General features: G+C 43.2%; 1 protein-coding gene across 2 annotated transcripts in view; it reads right to left on the bottom strand.

Annotated features, from left to right (window-relative positions):
• LOC126537489 (uncharacterized) overlaps positions 1 to 19,132 on the bottom strand; it is a 59,678-nt gene that overhangs the window by 12,646 nt on the left and 27,900 nt on the right. The window contains exon 2 of one of the 2 annotated variants that reach the window (XM_050184512.2): positions 931 to 3,514. The exons of the other annotated variant lie outside the window; for it this stretch is intronic. Within the exon in view, the coding sequence (XP_050040469.1) occupies positions 1,044 to 3,434 (2,391 nt within the window). The 5' untranslated portion in view covers positions 3,435 to 3,514 and the 3' untranslated portion in view covers positions 931 to 1,043. Of the gene's footprint in view, positions 1 to 930; positions 3,515 to 19,132 lie in introns of those variants that run through there. 2 annotated transcript variants of the gene reach the window in all.

The following is a 19,132-nucleotide window of genomic DNA, read 5'->3' as shown; positions in this document are numbered from 1 at the left end:
ATCAACAGATAAGAAAGAGTTCAAAATAAAGCGGCGAGATTTATTTTTAATCGCTATGACAGAGTATCGGTGTCAGGATTGGTCGCAAAAGCTGGTCTAAAACAACCTCGGAGAGGAATAAAATTGCACGATTACGCTTTATGTTTAAAATCATGAAAGGGCACTTCGAAAGTGGCACTTCTAACTACGTGCGTTTTTCTGCATGTTATGTTACTAGAAGGCGCCATAGTCTTTCAGTTGTTCCCTTTCAGCCGAAAAATAATGTGTTTCAGTATTCCTTCTTCCCGCGAACGCTAATAGGTTGGGATGACTTAGACTCGCGCGCGATTGAAACAGAAGACATCGAAAATTTTGAAAAATTCATTACCAGTTGATCGGTGATTGTATGCGTTTTCTTTTTTTATGTACACATATTTGTATATATGTAATCATGGCGTGTTTTCTTCCTTCTTCATTTTCTTTACTGCTCTCTGTTTGAGAGACTTGTCATGATGTACTTATCGTTTGCTACCCACTCTGCAACGACTCCCAATGGAATCAGGAGTATTGTTAAATAAATATAAACACACTAAGCTCGCGCGATAGCGTGCGCGTCAGAGCGTACGTCAGAGGCTTTTGCGATCAGGTGCCCCCGCTGTGTTTACATTCCTTCTCTGGCCCATCTCGGTGCTCTTTGAAGCCGAAAGTTGGACCGGTCGCTACAAACAAGGCTCCAAATAATTACCTGTCGCGCTCTGAAGTAAATGAGGTTTCGCGCCGTGGTTACTGAGTCATTAGCTACTAAATAAAGCGAAAAAGAAACAGGTCGATTTTTTTTTATGTGTGTCAGTACTCCTTTGAGGTTGTTTCGGGTGGCACTTAAGGACTGCAGTGGTCCGACCCACTGAGCATGTGCGTGTGCATGTGCGTGACTCAGTAAAGACTAAGACGTAAGCGAGTGCTACTTGTTTATTGAACAGAAGAAAAGGGTGCGCGAGCGCGACGTCGTGGAGCGCGGCGCAGGGGCCATCGACTGACAGGAGTCGTCATACGGCCTGGAGCTGCTATCCCTTGACGCCGCCAGACTTCAGGTCCACCACGTACCTGACGCTGTTAAACAGTATGGTTAGCTTGCTGCGTTCCTTTTTGACTTCTACGTCGAAGGCTTTGAGCTGTTGTATGACCTGCCTGACTTCGTTCGGTCCTGAGCTGCGGATGTCTTTGACGAGTCGCATCAAGTCTTTGGGCACGTGGTAAACGGTTGTGCCGTACGTCACCCTTATGCGTATCTCCATGCCGAGCTTGATTATCTGGGCCCCCTTCTGGATCGAGCGCATCGCACCATCGTCGTCGTTGATAAGCATGAAACCAGCCACCTTTAGCGCCTTCAGAAATTCGAAGCCAATCTTCTTATCTTTTTGCTGGGAATGCACAAAGTCCACCATTTTTTCAGTGTCCCTCGGTAGCAAGAACTTCTGACCTCGTATAACAACAGCAGTCAACGGCTCCGCCTTGACCTTGAACTGTTTCCCGTTGAACGAGATGGCGACGACAATACCATTCGAATCGCGGACTGGGATGACTCCGTAGCGGGTGTACAAAATGGACAGGATCTTGCTAGGCATGCCTTTCTTTTCTAGAACAGCGACTAGCTTGCCGAGGTCGCGGGGTATAAGGTAAAGTTTGTCATCCAGCTGAAAGCGCAAGTCGATGGAAACCGGGAACGGAATTTTGACTCTGTTTATGATGATGCCAAGGATGACACCAGTTTTTTCATCAACTTCAATAGGAACGCCCTTTTCCTGCAAAGCCGCGATCATTGCGCCCACACTAAAGCCCTCCGCCTTCTCGAATATGTTCTCCAGGTCAGCTGGAATGTTATACTGCTTCTTTTCGATCGTGATGGTCACACCGCGCACTGTGTTCACGTTGTATTTTTTATTGTCATAAATCGCCTGGGCGAAGCCCTCTCCTTTCTTGACGAATTTCACGCCGAACGCTTCTAACACCATCTGGATTCTGAAGAACTCCCTGGGATTGTTCTTGACAGCAGCCAGAATCAAGTTGATGTCCTTCGGTAAGACAAACCTCTTGCTCTCAATGGAAATGGTCGTGGTTATGGCACTCGGAAAGCGGTACATGACATTGAATATACTGAAGCCGGTGATCCTTCCCATGCTGTCGACGGGGAAGGACGCTCCAATCTGGTGAAGAAACGTCGCTACCGCGCTGAACTGATCCATGTGGTGGGAAAGGTAAATGGCAAGCTGCTTCGATTCTTTCGGTAAGTTAAACAGCTTATTGTTGAGAGTAAAGGCGTAGCTTACCACAAATGGCCTCGGGAGTTGTATAACATGCATTCTGTAAGTGACCGAGTAGATCGGCCCAGTGAGGCTCGGGAACGTTATGCCGAGCTGCAGCAGTATTCGGTAAATGGCGGCGAAGTAGTTGGGCTGGCTCATCATATATCCAAGCATAATGAACACCCTGGTGTCGACCCCACTTCCAGCTGTGATTGAATTCCGGAGGTCGCCTGGGTTGGACATGGTCATATTCGGGACAGAAGTCACTCTGCGGGGTTTGTTGGTACTTGGTGTGTTCTTGGTCGTCTTCGGAGGGCCGAGTCTAGCTGTTCGTTTAGTCGTTTCTGTGCGCTTTATTGCGGCAGTGACGGTTCTAGCTGTTCGTTTAGTCGTTGCTCTGCGCTTTGTTTTTGTAGGGAGGGCTCTAGCTGTTCGTTTAGTCGTTGCTCTGCGCTTTGTTTTTGTAGGGAGGGCTCTAGCTGTTCGTTTAGTCGTTGCTCTGCGCTTTGTTTTTGTAGGGAGGGCTCTAGCTGTTCGTTTAGTCGTTGCTCTGCGCTTTGTTTTCGTAGGGAGGGCTCTAGCTGTTCGTTTAGTCGTTGCTCTGCGCTTTGTTTTTGTAGGGAGGGCTCTAGCTGTTCGTTTAGTCGTTGCTCTGCGCTTTGTTTTTGTAGGGAGGGCTCTAGCCGTTCGTTTAGTCGTGGCTATGAGTTTTAGCGGACGCCTCTTCGTGCCCTTTGTCGTCGTCGCGGGCTTAACGGCAAGCCTACTACTCGGTGGCACCTTCTTTGTTTGCTTGATGGTCATTTCATACTTGATGATTTTGATCAACAGCTGCACCAAATCTGGGTACTTTTTCGCAATTATTCCGAGCGAGACCTCCAAGGATGCCGGCACCCTTACCTTTGTGTTGCCGATCGTAATTATCACAAGCTTTCCAGTACCGGAAGCATTACGAAAATCATTCGTGATGCGAATAAGGACCTCCTTCCGCTCATTATTCACAGTCTGGAGCGACCCGTCGGGCATAAGGATACTGACGCTCGCCGAACAGTGTAGAGGGCAGGGAACTACGTTGTTGCATAGGCCTATCTCGGCCACTGCCCAAAGCACAAGCAATGAGGCGGCCGGGAAAACGGCGAGTGAGCGCATCATCTTCCGTGGTCACGGTATGCCGGACAGGGTCGGGGCGGGTTGGTGGCGCTGGCTGTTCGTGTTCCTTCTTTCCTTCCTTCCTGCGCGTCATTAAATGGACACTATAGGGAAGCAATAAATCAATGCCGAATAGTATATTGTTACTTTGAACATCACTCGCCGTTACTTCTGCGACAGAAAAGTGGCTTTTTAGATTAAAAACAAATGCTGACGTTTCATTTACTTTAACCTTTTGCCCCAACGGCCATACCAATGACGCTGCCGTGGGACGTGAAAGGTGTCGCTATGTGTTTGTGCAATTAGGACTTTTACAGCGAAGCTGTATACCTCTACCGTCGCAGGAAATTTTCGTGTCGTAAGCAAAAAAAGACAAAAACTCCCCATGCGTGGCCCGATCCCGAAGATAGCGCGATGCTGGGCCGACCCGCGGCGGAGGTGCAGTTCGCCATTAAGGGGCCCACATACACAGCTTCGCTGGTCATCCGTCTTCACAGAATTGAAGGGCACTGAGATTTTTTTTTCTGATTATTATTATTATTATTATTATTATTATTATTATTATTATTATTATTATTATTATTATTATTATTATTATTATTATATGTCATTGTCTTTGCAAATTATTATAGCAACAATCAGTGCAGCCACATTGAAAGTGTTGAAGCTAGCATGACTTGTAATTCAAAATATTTCTGGAGCTTCGTGCGCTCTCACTCCTAAATAAAGTACGCCGAAGATGTATGTCTTGTCGAGGAGGTTTGCGATGTTTTGTCGAACACAGCTGAAGCCTTTGTCGAACATTTCCGTTCTGCACTAGGTGTAAAAGGTGCTTACACCTCAAGTAGCCTTCCTTCTCAGTCTAGTGCCTAGTGCGATACCTGCAATAGGACTCAATGAAGTCATTGTTATCAACTTCTTCTTTCTCACTTTCATGTATTTATTTTTTCTGAAAATGCCCAGGAGCAGCTTGCGCCTTAACATTGGTGCACTTGTGTTACACAAAGAACATAGAACCGACAAACAAAACAGAATATCTCAAACAACAGTGGTGCAAAGTGCAACAAAAAGTTTAATTAATCGAAGCCAGAAGTCAGACAATGAGCAAATAGTAGAGCTGAATATATCGAGATCATGACGCTAGGTATTTTGTTGTGTTTCAAGACGTCTTATAGTGTGAGAGGTGCAAGAGGAATTCACGTAGAAAATGCTAGGATTACGCAAGTTAGGGCGAGCACGCTGAACGTTACAGCTGGCTGTAACCGCGGACAAGGGAAGTGCTTGTGAATTACTCGATACATGAATAAGTAGTCACTGTGTGTCCGCCTTATTTCTAGGGATCTTATATTAAACGTGCGCAGTATGCGCTCATAGGCATAAAATACAAGGCGTCCAAGAAATTGATCGTACAGGATACGAATGAAACGTCGCTGAACACATTCAGCTTTTGCAACATTGGTCAAATTAATACCGTTCCATACAACAGAACTAAACTTCGGGCGGACAAAAAAAGAATACAAGATAATAAGGCAGTTCACATTCATAAACTTCTTAGTCATCCTTGATATGAGGCCTAACTTCACGTAGGATGCATTAACGATTCTTGAAACATGTTCTTCGAAAATGAGCCGTGAGTCAACCAACACTCATAAGTCGCGCGTACAACTCGCTCTTCTCAAGGGAATGTCATCAAGTGAGTGTGCGTATAGTAAAGGGTACATATTGCGGTTAAAGGAAACAAGTGTCTTAGTTGTATTAATGCGCAAAACGTTGCGAGCACACCACTCCGCAATAGAAATCACGTCTTCCTGTATAGCAATCCCCAATCCTGCTCTGATTCTCTTTCACGGTAAAGTTCAATATCGTCAGCGTATAAAAGGAGACGCGAATAACGCAAACATTCTGCAGGGTTATTAACAAAGATATTGAAAAATCACAGGCCTAAGATGGACCCTTGCGGAACACTGGAAGTTGATTCATAAGGCAAAGAGTAGTTAGCACCAACGCGAACATAATTTAGCCGAGTTGACAGGAAGTCTTTGATCAGCATGCATAGGCAAGTACTAAAGCCGTAACTCAAGAGTTTATGGATAAGAAGGCCATGAGAAACAACATCAAACGCTTTTGACAAGTCAAAATATATGGTGTCTGTCTTCGGTTAGCAACAGCGGGTCCTGTAGCATCAAGAAAAGAAACAGGGTTTATTTACCCAGACCTACCATGAATAAAGCCATACTGGGATGCACTAATCTTATGCTTCAAGAAAAATGACAGATGCGTAAAAATAGCTATTTCAAACACTTTTGCAAACGGACACAAGAGGGACACGGGCCGTTAGTTTTTGATGTCGCTCATGCTGCCACTTTTATGAGCTGGCACAACTATTGCGTTCTTCCAACAAGAAGGAAAGACACTTGTACGCAAAACAAGATTAAAGGCGTGCGTAAGGAGAGGAACAAAAATAGACGAACAGCTTTTGATAACAAAACTTGGTATACGGTCGTAAGCAAGAGTGATTTGGTTTCAATTTACTTACGGCCGCCGCGATATCGTGTTCTGTAAAACTTGATATGTTGAAGTGGTCGCCGAAGCTATCCTGCCAGTCACTAGAGCTAGGAGCATGCGCTGTATTTAGGAAAACCGAGGAAAAATGTTCAGCGAATGCTTTGGCAGTATTGTCACAGTTTCTAAGAATGCCACGATATGAATGATTTATAACATTAATCTCAGCCCGTTCAGAACTGTAATCTTTTACATAGGACCAAAAACGTTTTGGATGGCATTTTACGCGCTCTTCGACAAACTTAATGTATGCATCACTGTCTCTACTCATTACGCATTTCACCTGGCTTCGCAAGACACTAAATATTTCGTACCACTCCGATGATTCTCTTTTCTTGAACTTCCTATGGCACCTTAGCTTTTTCCGGCGTAGACCGCGTAATTCCTTAGAAAACCACGTAGGACAGCGAGCAGCACGAAACTCTTTGCAGGGAATGAAGGCTTCCAAAGCACATTTTACATTATCAGTAGGTATGCTGACTGCTTTGTTGGTATCTGTGGCACGGTACAATTCAGGCGAGTCGGCATCATTCAAGTATAGTGGTGAAGACCTAGATAATCGCCGTCGGGAAAAACAAATGAGCGAACAGGATCGCTCAAAACATGAGTCGCCTCTAGAAAAATTGCGCATTCGAGCGGAACATGCCAGTGGTGAACAGGAGCCGAACTGCTAACAGCAAGAGAAAAGCCAGCAACGCAGAAATTAGCCAAGATCAGATCTCAAACATTGCCAGCGGAATTTGGAACCGCGTGAAACTGCGTTAATCCAAGAAATTTGATAAAGCAGAACAGCGCATCACAACGAGGGGATAGTAAAGGCATGAATATCGTAAGTGAAGAATTCCAAGCAATAGATGGAGCATTGAAATCGCCAGCTATCAGGACATCAACTTGCAACATCAATAACTTCAACTAAGTTATTCATATGTTCAGAAAATTTCCCGTTACTCATGTTACGAGGGAAGTAGGCTGCGCAGAGCAACAAATTCTTGCCGCTTATACCGGGAATTTCAACCCACACAATTTCTCGTACAATCTCAAGGACCGCACGCCTTGTAACGTTAAGATTGTTCCGGACGGCAATTGCCCCACCACCACTGTATTTAACATGCGCATCATACACGCGGTCACATCTATGAACTGTGTATTCCGGTGGAAAGTAATTCTTCGGGCGCTATAACATAAAGCTATTTCCAAACTTTTCTATTCCGATCCAGCAATCAGCCCTATTCGATTGGTCAAAAACTTTTTGGATCACCCCCACTTCGCCTGCCTGTCCCGTGACGTCACGAAAACCGCGACAGCTTCCCATCTGATATCACGTGTACACACTGATGATGCATGATTGGACCGAACAAAAGCAAAATAGTTATTTCTGACTCGACGCCTTTTCGCCATTGGCCTTCTGCTATTGGTCAAAAGTTTTCGGGCTGTACCTACTTCACCTGCCTGTCACGCGACGTTACAAAACGATGAAAACTCACGCGTCAAACAGACGTATACGCGTTAAAGATGCATTAATATGCCGAACAAAACTGAATTTTTTTCTGAATAGCTGCAGGCTGCCCCATTCCGGAAGGAATAAAAGATGGCTGCCGCCGATCGCTCATGAACTGGCTACTCGCACCTGCCGGAGAGCATGGGTTTATTTGCCTACAATAAAAGCTTTGCGTGGCCGTGTAACGCATTCGAGCACTTTCGGTACGTTTATGACCTCGCTCTGCCAACTTGGCTGAGGATCCGTTTTAGCGGCATTCTTAACCTTCCGTTGCACGCCGCCGCGATTTTCGACCAGCCACCGCAAGCTAAGTAAGGGAAAGCGGACCAATCGCATACGCCGGCACCACCCTCTTCATCAGGTTATCTATTTTCAGCGCGCTGGCTCGGCCCTATCGAAACCCCATCCAGTTGAGCTTGTTTCTCGCCTCCTGTTAGCCAATTACAAACGAAAAACCGCTCGATGTAGGCAATGTTATTCATTTTGAAAGCAAAGAAAAGTGACCTCCTATAAACTAGGAGAGCGTTTGATTGGGCTGTTTAGGCAACACTGCGGGTCACCGCCCGATGCTCGCTTTGGCGGTCACGAAAATTTGACGTCAGGAGATTGGAATAAAAACATATTGGAATATTTTAATGCGTAAGCCTGTAGTGGCTCATGAGTGTCCGGGCGCAGTCCAAGGTGGACGCAGGAAAGCGCTGATCAGCGGCGAGGGGAGCAAAGAGAGGAGGCGCCATGCCAGCGGGCGCGTGGGAGAGCGCGGACATGCGTGTGGGGGTGCCCGCACATCGGCGACCAACCTTGCAGCCATATGGCTGGGATTGCATCCCATGCTCGCGGCCACGGCGGCGTCCGTTCGCAGAACAGTTCAGACAACAGCAATAGAGGCAGCCATGGATAGGCTTTCGCCTATATTGCAGGTTAGCTCAGAAAAGTGCCCATAGATTTTTACGTTATAGGACCGTTGGACAGTAAATCCTTGCAGAGCCAAGTTTCAGTTCAGCATATAACATGATATGAACAGGCTAGCACGTTCTCATGAAATAGGAGGACTTCGTGCGTAGACCACGAACTTTCTTGTAAAAGAACGGAGCACTTCATTAATGAGGTTAGAAAAGAAATGGCGTTATTTTGTTGCTGGCATCCCTGGATGCATCAAGCTGCCATAGAAAGGCGTGAAAAGACAATACTTCGGCCAAATATCTGCCGAGTTGATGTTTTCGAAGACGTTTATGAAGCACCTCTATCCTTCCCTTTCCGGTGGCGCCGAAAGTATCCTTGCCGCGCTACTTAAGACGTATGGAAGAACACTTGTACGCGTTTTCGCAAGCGTCTTCAACTGAACCCTAAAGTCTAGTACGTTTCCTAGCGCTTGCAAAGTAGCACGAGTAGTACCCGTACACAGATCGGGTGTTGAAAGTGCATTTACTAACTACCGGCCTCTATATATCCTCTGCGCGGCGTCAAAAATGCTTGAATATGTATTGCATTCCCTGCTTTGTTTTAGTGCTAAGAACGTTTCGATAGATGAACAGCGCGGCTTTGTATGAGGGCGCTCTACAACAACGAACTTGGTCGCATCAATGACCCATGCTTCCGGTGTGGCGCATAACAGGGGCCAATTAGACTTTATTTACTTCGACCTAGGTATAGCATTCAGTTTCAGTTTCAGATTCAGTTTATTCTTAATTCAAAAAACAATGAGTAAACAACAAATTGTATGCAGACGAAGGTCCGAAAGTCAATGACTGCAACGGGACCGTTGATGTAGTAGTAGTAGTAGTAGAAGTAATAGTAGTAGTAGTAGTAGTAGTAGTAGTAGTAGTAGTAGTAGTAGTAGTAGTACTAGTAGTAGTAGTAGTAGTAGTAGTAGTAGTAGTAGTCGTAGTAGTAGTAGTAGTAGTAACTCCGTGATGTAGTTCACCATAAGCTCCTTATTACAAAGCTCCCACAAAAGGACATGATACCTTATTCCATTACTGCCCTGGTATCTACCTACCTAAGCACTAAACCATGATTCGTCCGCATTGATGGACTTACTTTGAACTTACTGGAGGAGTTCCTCAATGATCATTTCCTGACCCTCTTCTCTTTCTGCTGTTCATAAATGATATTTCTTCAGCAATTTCAAACACTTCATTTATTCTATATGCTAATAACTGAAAGCTATTTGAAGCTGTCAATAGCTTTCACGACTGCATTGACCTCCAAAAAGACATTTTTGATGCGTAAGCATTCTTTGACGAGTACCCCAGCAAAATCTCCGTCCAGTGATGCCTTATATCTGCAAAATAAATGCATAATTGGTCAAGTTAACACATGTAGTCATTACAATAGCGCTATAGTAGAGCATTGTTCGCGTTAGCAAAAAAAAAAACAACAATAAAGATACTTCAGACTGGGATTCCAACCACGAACCGCAACGTGGTAGGTAGATGTCTGTGAGAGTGACATTACATTTACAAAAAAAAAAAAAACAGGAGCTGGTTACTTCGCCGTGGCCGGGTCAAGGTATAGTAACAAGGAAAATAAAAAATTAACGCATGTGATCCTGAATAGTGTAATAGTAGATGGCTGGTAGCGTTAGAAAAAAAAAAAAGAACTGATTAAGCCGCCATCACCGCGTCAAGGTCGTAACAAAAAAGGAAAATAAACAAAAGGAAAGTAAGAAAAAAGCAGTGGTGTGACAAAAAGAGACCTGTTGTGAGGACTTCTCGGCTAAGTTGATACGACGTATCTGCAAAGCACATGCGTAATCAGTTAACACATGTCATCCGCATAATAGTGTGCCAGCGATGGGTTTAATGCTTAAGCTAGCTAAATAAGTAAGCAAAAGCGAAGTAGCAGCCGAGGCAAAAAATGCTTACGCATTAGTAGGCTATGCTAAGAATTTCTGCAGCATTTTTCTTTCTCATAGTGGTGCAAAAACAATAAGCTACTCTTAAATGCTTCGAAAACTATGGTTTTATGTTTTACCCGGAAAACACACCGTCTGTTTCGCTTCAAACCCATTCCCAATATTCTAAGCTGCACCGTACTCCTCAGTTGTATCACGTTTCGCATTCCGCCCAAGGTCGCCAGACAACATAGACCTTTCAATGTTTCTGCATTTCATCACCAACGCTCAACCTTTCACAGAATATTGAGACTTTATAATGCTTACATTAGTGATCTCGATATTTTTTTCAAAACTCTCTGTCATTGCTCTTTTCCTAGCTTTGCGTTGTTGTATCATAGTTTCAGACATTGTTCAACTGGCCTTACCCTCTTTTCCCTCTTATATTTACTTTGTGCTTTGTTTTATGCACACTCTTCTTTTCAAAATTGTTCGCTTCATCCATTGCTTGTATATATATTCCCGAGCAGCTTTTATTTTTGTTTTGATTTTTAATTTAGGCTTGCTTACGCTTACTTATACTTTTTAAATTGTGTTTCTTCTGTCATCCGCACGTCATCCTTTCTGCAATATGCCGATGACATCAAGATTTTCAGATATTCACACTACTGGTGAATCTCGATTTCTTCAGTCTAACCTGTTGTTCGCACAATGGTGCAAAAATAATGGTATCTGCCTCGACGCTAAGACCAAAATTAGGACCTTTACTCGCAAAACCGAGAGTATTTTGTTTTCTCATTCTGTGGATTCTTCTCCGGCGAGTAGGGTTGCTGAGGACAATGGTCTCGGTGTGCTCTTTAATGGCTCGTTAAGCTTTTTTATCTCATACTGTGTGCATTGCTATGTACAGCCAGTCCTATCTAGATGCTCTTTACCTTCTCTCACGCGGATTCAAATCTCCCACTCCTTTCTTAATGTCGTATCTGGCTATATGTCTTCCGCAACTTGAATACGCATCGAAGGTGTGTAATATGAAAGGTATAATTCCACAGCGTAACAAACTAGAAGGAGCTCAGAAAAAGTTATTCGCAATTTACCGCCATCGTTTTCTTTTTTTTTTTTTTTTTTTTTTTTTTTTGCGCACCCATTGCTGAACCTTGTATCTTTTTGCACTTTACCCTCACCACCGTCCCGTAGCTGCCGACGTGTTCGCGCAGACCTGCTTTTTGTATGAGCTCCCTCACGGAAACTTGAACTGCGCTCAGCTACTTCACTGTGTTGCGCTTCGGATTCCAGAGAAAGTCACAAGGAAGCACCGACCATTCTTCGTTCCTGCTGGTCAAAGCAAACATTCTGCTATCTGTAGAATTGAAAACCTGTGTAATACCTATTTCACTGATTTTGATACTTTTCCTCAGTCATTTTCGTCATTCTGTTAACAGCTTCGCATTGTCGTGGCCTGGTGGTTTTTCAAAGTGTACGTGCTCTTTTTCTCCGTGTGATTTTGTACGTTTCCAGCTTGCTTGCTTGCGATATGTTTCATGTTTCGGCGCCTTCTTTCTCTTGCATTTAGTGTTCATGGTGCATTGCATTTACATGTATTTCACGTTACTCGTTTCGCCTTCTTTTATGCATTTGCTCAAGTTTTTCCCCTGTTCTTATGTTGTGAATTCACATTGGTTTTTGTTGATTGTTAAATGCCGTTTTCGTTAATGTTTTCATTTCCATGTTTCTTTGTGTATTTAATTTTTTATTTTGAATTCTTTAAAGCGCTCAGACCTTAGGGTTTCTCCAGGGCGCGTTAAACAAACTGATTTATAAACAATTATTATTATTATTATTATTATTATTATTATTATTATTATTATTATTATTATTATTATTATTATTATTATTATTATTATTATTATTATTATTATTATTATTATTATTTTAATAAATTCCAACAATCTTCAAATAATGTAAGCAAAACTTGGTCTTTGGTAAATAATCTCAGAGAGTGAGTTCCAGTAACCGGTCTGTTTTCGGTGCTTTTCAGCAACCTCCCACAGAAGTGGCTGATGCCTTCAACGGACACTTTGTTAGAGCGTCCCAAAGGGCTGTCTTTCCATCCACAAGCACTCGGCCGTTAGGGCATTCCGTATCTGCGTGAGGTTTCCTTTCGAGAATTTTGAGGGGTGATTTGGAGGAAACTATTTCCAATTTCCGTCCTAAAAAGCCCACTGGATATGATGGAATAAAGAAATACACACACCATCAGAAGCAATTTCAATGCGCTGTCAGATATTATCCTGCATATACTGAATGGTTTTTTGGAAGGCGACAAAATTCCAGAATGCTTAAAAACTGCAGTTGTACCACTACACAAGTCAGGGAAGAAAGATATTATTGAAAACTATCGGCCAATTTCTAGATTGCCGGTTATTGCTCAGGTCTCAGAAAAATTTCTTTTCCACGCTTTGTTTTCTTTTCTGAACAAATTTTCTATCCTGACCAATCGACAGTTTGGCTTTGTTTGAGGGCGTGGTACTGTGGCACTGCTTGAGGAATTTTCAGATGACCTGTTCTCGGCATTCGATCAGAATCTTTTCACATGTACGCCATTCTTAGATGTAGCGAAAGCGTTTTACACCCTGAATCATCAAATCTTGTTAAGTAAACTGCATTTCTGGGGATTTCATGGGCCTTTTTACAAAGTTCTCGAAAATTAATAGAGCAACAGATTTCAGGTGGTCGCTACCGATGATAAGGGCGTTTTTAGTTCTAAGCTGTGAGTGAAAGCTGGAGTTCCTCAGGGGTCCATTTTATCGCCATTGTTGTTTAAGATCTTCGTTAACGACTTCCCTTTGGCAATTTCGAAATGTTCAGTATTCCAGTATGCTGACGACACTGCATTATTGGTGAAACACCTTTGTTATAAAACGTCCACTGAAATGTTGCAAAATGACGTGTACAAGGCAATGATTTGGTTCTCTAATAATGGAATTGTTGTTAATGCCCAAAAAGCACGACTTGTTTGTTTTCGCTGCCCACTCAAGACTACTGTTATTAATATGCCTCTCTACTTACATGAGTCGGACTGTTTTTATTGTAAATGTATGCCTATTCCATACGTGGATTGTGTGAAATATCTCGGAATCTATTTCGATAGTAATTTATCGTGGCAACATCACTTATCACTTATTTGTTCTAAACTGAGTTCAGTAGCTTGGCTGTTGTTTAATATCAAAAGTATTGCACCCTTCTCTGTAAAAAAGATTGTAGCACATGCACTAGGTTACAGTGTATTGAGATACGGCATTACTGTCTTTGGCTTCTGTTCGGATCATGGGATATGCAGGGTATACCGGATTATAAAAAACATTCTTAAAAATGTTGCATACAATTCCCCAATAGTAACATCTGCAAATATCTTCCTTGAACTTGGTCTAGCGAATTTTCATTCATTACTTATAGAAACAGTTGTCGTTAAACATTTCTGGAATTCCACTTTCAAACAAAGAAGTGACGCCGCAAGAGCACTTAGAAAACATGTCCGTTATGTAGTTCCTCGTTCAGCCAGAAGGTATGGCGCGGCCAGACGCTGTGCTTATGTGCCTGACATATTTAACAAATTACCAGATCAAATTTTTAACGCGACATCAAAAAGCACGCTCACACACTTCTTAAAGCAGCTATAGTAAAATTAACCTCTTGAACATTCTTTCATCGCAATATTTACCTCTGTAACATCTTTTGTTATAAGTAAGTAACAAAACGTTATCTTGTTCTTTTCAATTTTTTTACCACTCGTTTTTATTATGATTTTTTTCCTACTTCTATATTTTTTGCCTTGTCTATCATATTCATAGGCACGGTCCTACAAGCCAACTGAGGCTCAGACCAGCCTGCTTGTGTTGTTTTGTATATGTTGTGGCAATAATAATAATAATTATTATTATTATTATTATTTCTGTACATATATTCGCAGATTTGATCATAAAGTATTATTATTATTATTATTATTATTATTATTATTATTATTATTATTATTATTATTATTATTATTATTATTATTATTATTATTAGCTCAGGGAACGAAGGATGTTGAAGTGTACTTCGACAGCTCTCCGAGTTTCTCGCCCCACGCTCCTCAGACGAACACTCAGCACCGTATAATGGGTGACGAGAGATTTCAAACATCCTGGGACATTTGTAACCTTGTATAAGAGCGTAGGCCTTCCAATTCTTGAATACACTTCCATGATTTGGGGCGGCACTTGTAGGTCAAATTGTGAACTTTCCGAAAATATGCAAAAAGAAGTTCACATTTATACTTAAACACCAATTCTCTCAAAAGCCTTCCATCTCCATAGAGCTAACACAGACACTCACGTTACCTACCCTCACCTGCAGACGCAACAAATCGGATGTTATCTTTCTTCACAAATTAATACACGGAATAATCTCCTCCTCACACTTGCTTGCTAATGTGCGCTTTTGCGTTTCGCAGAAAGGCACAAGGAAACAGCGCGCCTTTCAGCCTTCAGATTTTTGTGACCCTTTATCTAGAGGGCGGGCGACATATAACGTCCATTCAGAATGCTTGGACGCCTTCATTCCTAATTTTAATATTTTCTTGAAAGGAGTTGCAGAGGAATTTCAATAACTGAACAAAAACTCTCATATTTGTTGTCGTTCTGTAATCCTTTTTTCTGTTTCTCTACTTTTGCTTTGTATTCTCTTCGTGTACACATTTTATACTCTGTTACAATCTGTCTTCGTGTGTGTGTGTGTGTGTGTGTGTGTGTGTGTGTGTGTGTGTGTGTGCGCGTGCGTGCGTGCGTGCGTGCGTGCGTGTGTGTGTGTGTGTGTGTGTGTGTGTGTGTGTGTGTGTGTGTGTGTGTGTGTGTGTGTGTGTGTGTGTGTGTGTGTGTGTGTGTGTGTGTGTGTGTGTGTGTGTGTGTGTGTGTGTGTGTGTGTGTGTGTGTGTGTGTGTGTGTGTGTGTGTGTGTGTGTGTGTGTGTGTGTGTGTGTGTGTGTGTGTGTGTGTGTGTGTGTGTGTGTGTGTTTACTGCGCATGCGCACACCCAGCCGTCGGGGTCCGAGCATGCGCCGTGCCGTGGCCCTATAGTTCTTGCGTTCCCTACCCTAAAACTCTCTAACTCCGCAGAGCCGCCGTTTCTTCTTTTCTTTTTTTTTTTTTGAGCTCCCAATTCTACCATTGCGTCAGACGACTTAAACGTTCGCTGTACGTTGAGAGAGAAAGGGAAGCTCTGTGCTGTACCTAAAACCCTAAATCAATCAGGTCTGGAAAAACTGAGAAGGGGAAAGACCGGGTTGCAACCACAACACTGAGATCCCTAATGAACGCCGTTAGCTTCCCAGCGCTCTGTAACCCCGGTTATAAGCGACAATCTAGATCTTTCTTTACGTGCCATGATTCACGCTCCTTTGACGCCTCCAAGCAGACTGCAACCTGCTCCGTCAGTTTGTACAAATCATTCGCGGGGCATAATGCGTGTGCTTTCGACTTTTTGTCCGTACTTAGCCAGCGCAAGGCTCCGTACGATGTGCAGATGCGTGACAAAGAACGGCGCGGGTTTTTGTACAAACGGTACTTATTCATCGGGAGATGCATCAATATCCCCGCCTGCTGCTCTTAAAAGACCAGACAGCTAGAGCGAAATGTAAAATTCTGGCTTCCTACTTTTGCTGCCGACCAGAAGGATGGGGAAATAATTTGTGCAATACAATGTGAATTCGCATTGTCCCCGGCACATACTTTGTGGGCCACAGTTCGCACACCACCTATGCTATATTAAACACCACAAGCAAAAGAAAAATTATCTGACTATGCTGTTCTCAAGTTCACGATGTGTGGAAGCTAAGCACACCTCACCGCAGACACGGAAATCGCGAGTAACAAACTCTGTCCCTAATGTGCGCATAAAAATTTACACTTATATGCGCGATCAATTCATATACTCCGCACATTGTAACGAAAAACTTCGGCACTTATTCTTATCCGTGTGCCTCAGCTGCTTACCGATGTCTCATTTTTCAAAAAAGAGCCATCGCGATCAGTTTTTTTTTAACCACCATGCACTGTGCTCTGCTCGAGTGTGTAAAGGGAAGAAAAACGATCCCGCACAGCAGCACGGCGGCCGCCTCTTCCCGTTGTCAACTTCACAACTTCCAGCATCACAATGCTTCTAGTTCACTGTACCCCCAACCCCATAGAGTTTTCTACAATAATTCTTGGGGGGGGGGGGGGGGGGGGGAGGTCTGGCGCCGCGATCGTTCAACCACCATAGGAATGATGTGAAGTACACGGATTTGTATGTTCTTCGTACTTGGGGCTTCGGACGTTGTTGCGACATCGTTTATTACGCCTTATCTGCTTTTATTGTCGGAAATTTCAGAGCGATCAATACTTTTTCTAATTGCAGAAGACTCTGCGAGCACACAGAATCATTGCAGGAAGCTCTGTGCACATAGTCACTACTAATTGCAGCGGTTCAGCCTGTCCAAGTGGCCGAGTTGAATTGACTTGAAACAAGCGTCTCAACGCGCTGGCTTGCCCTCGAGAAATTCACAAGGGCTTCTGTCAGTGCATGCGTCAGTGTCCCAATGGATTCAATATCGGGCTGTTATGCCATAGGTCCTGTGTTCCAATCCTGCCATAGTGAAATTTTAATAATGTTTCTTTAATTATTATTACACAGTACTTTGTTAGAAATTACGAGTTTACAAAGTCACGAGGCCGTTTGAAGCCAGAAGGACGAAGTTTAGGCGAATCCATGAACTTCCCGTAATTCCCATGATTGTGTAACCGCCCCGATTGCAGCTCCCGTAGATACTAGCTTCACAGTACCGTCTAGTAATTATTGTGTGAAACCCTATGCCCAACACCATCAAGCATACACACACATGTAAGCCTTATACGTCCACCCGATTGCGTCATCCCGGAGCCAACGCAGTGGCGGCAGCGTAGATAACCGCCATTTCACATATTCATGACTCTCACATGACGTCACAGACCCAGCTTATCACCGTGGTGGTGCACCAGCATGGCAGTCGCGATGACGTCAGTGCAAGCCATCGATACGTCAAGACTTCACGGTGCCGCGACTGTAGGTAAACGCCTAGATTATACAATCTACTGATATGAAACCTGATTTACCGGCGCCAAGTTTAGACGCGACGGAGCAAGACATACACGGTACAAGCGCCAAAACAGCGTTTGTTCGCTATCACACGTCAGCTTTGCACCCGTTTAAACTTGGCGCTGATCACTCACGTCCCGCAGCACTTGTAGCCAACTAGCTGCGTTTCTTTTATTTGATGTGCAAATTGACCTGAAGTCGTCGTCGTAATTCGTTTCGGGCAGTCACTGAATAAGCAAGTGAAAAAATTAGAATGAAGTTAATTTTCTGGGGTTTTGACGTGCCAAAACCACGATATGACTATGCGGCACGCCACAGTGGGGGACTCCGGGGTTCTTCAGCGAGCACCCAATGCACAGTACACGGGTTCTATTTTTGCATGTAGCCCGAATCGAAATGGGGCCGCCCCGGCCAGGATTCGATCCGGCAACCTCGGACTTGGCAGCTCAAGACAAAAGCCACTACACCACCACGGCGGGTCGTGCTACTCTTCGCCACGGATAATAAGTGAAAAAGAAAGGAAGATGGGGAGGCAGATGTCAGCAGACGATGGCAACTAGTAACACAAGCTATGTCTATACGTTGTATGCCTTATATGCCCACAGCTGGAGTAATGCGGCTACACAAAGCATACACGCGCCAACACATTTTACGCATTGGAATTCACAGTACCAACCCATACTAAGGACGACCGCCTAAGCAAATCTGACATAGGAAGTCACGTAGAAAAAAATGATAAAACTCGACATAATTGGAAGGCACCGCTCAAGTCAAACGTAAACCGATCATAGCTAGAACGAAACATTAAAAAAAGCTGCGGCGACATTACGCAATCTCCGCGAGTGAAATACCGTAGTGTGCAGTTCTTTCTTTATGCTTCTCATATTTATTTCTTTTCATTGTTTCTTTTCTTCATTCTTCCTTCGGTTTTCCTTTTCCCATTCTCCCTGCCAAGTTTTTCTTTCAAATTCTTCGGCTTTCGTTCACTGCTTTCGTCAGTCTGCGTCCTTTTTTCTCTTTCCTTCATTTCCTTCACTTCGGATACATCCTTATAACTTTCTGTATTTCTTCTTCTTCCTTGCTGTCTTCTTCAAAAAAGTTTTGGTCTTTTTCTTCAACTTCTTTCTTTCTTCGTTGCTCCTTCATTGCTTCTTCAAATACTTCTTTTTTTGCTGCTCCATATTTTTTCTTCGTGTATGTCTTTCATTCATCTTTCTTTCTCGACTACATTTCCACACATCGTTTTTATTTCTTGTGCGTTTTTCTTTCTTCTGTATTTTCTTTAATTGTTCTTATTTTCTTCTATTGGCTACCTTTCTTTTTTCTTTATTTCTTTCTTTCCACCTTCTATTTTCTTCCATTTAATTTTCTTCTTGTATTGCTTTCTTTACTTATCTCTCCTTCACATTCTTTTTCTTGCTTTATCTTGTTTTTCGTTCTTTTTATTTGGCTTAGAATATTCTTCTCTTTCTTCCTGCCGGTGTTATCCTTGTTTATTTCTTTTTTGCGTCCTCACATTATTCTTTTTTCATCTTCTTTTCGTATTCTTTGTTCTTTTGTTCATGTGCTTTCTGTCTTGTCTTCATTTTTCCCTTCTTTCTTATTCTTTTGTTGTTTTTCTTTTCTTCTTCTCCTCAGATCCATTTCTCTTTTTTTT

The sequence above is a fragment of the Dermacentor andersoni genome, chromosome 4 (assembly GCF_023375885.2).
Source record: "Dermacentor andersoni chromosome 4, qqDerAnde1_hic_scaffold, whole genome shotgun sequence".
Taxonomy (NCBI): Eukaryota; Metazoa; Arthropoda; class Arachnida; order Ixodida; family Ixodidae; genus Dermacentor; species Dermacentor andersoni.
This window is presented reverse-complemented; position numbering and strand designations above follow the sequence as displayed.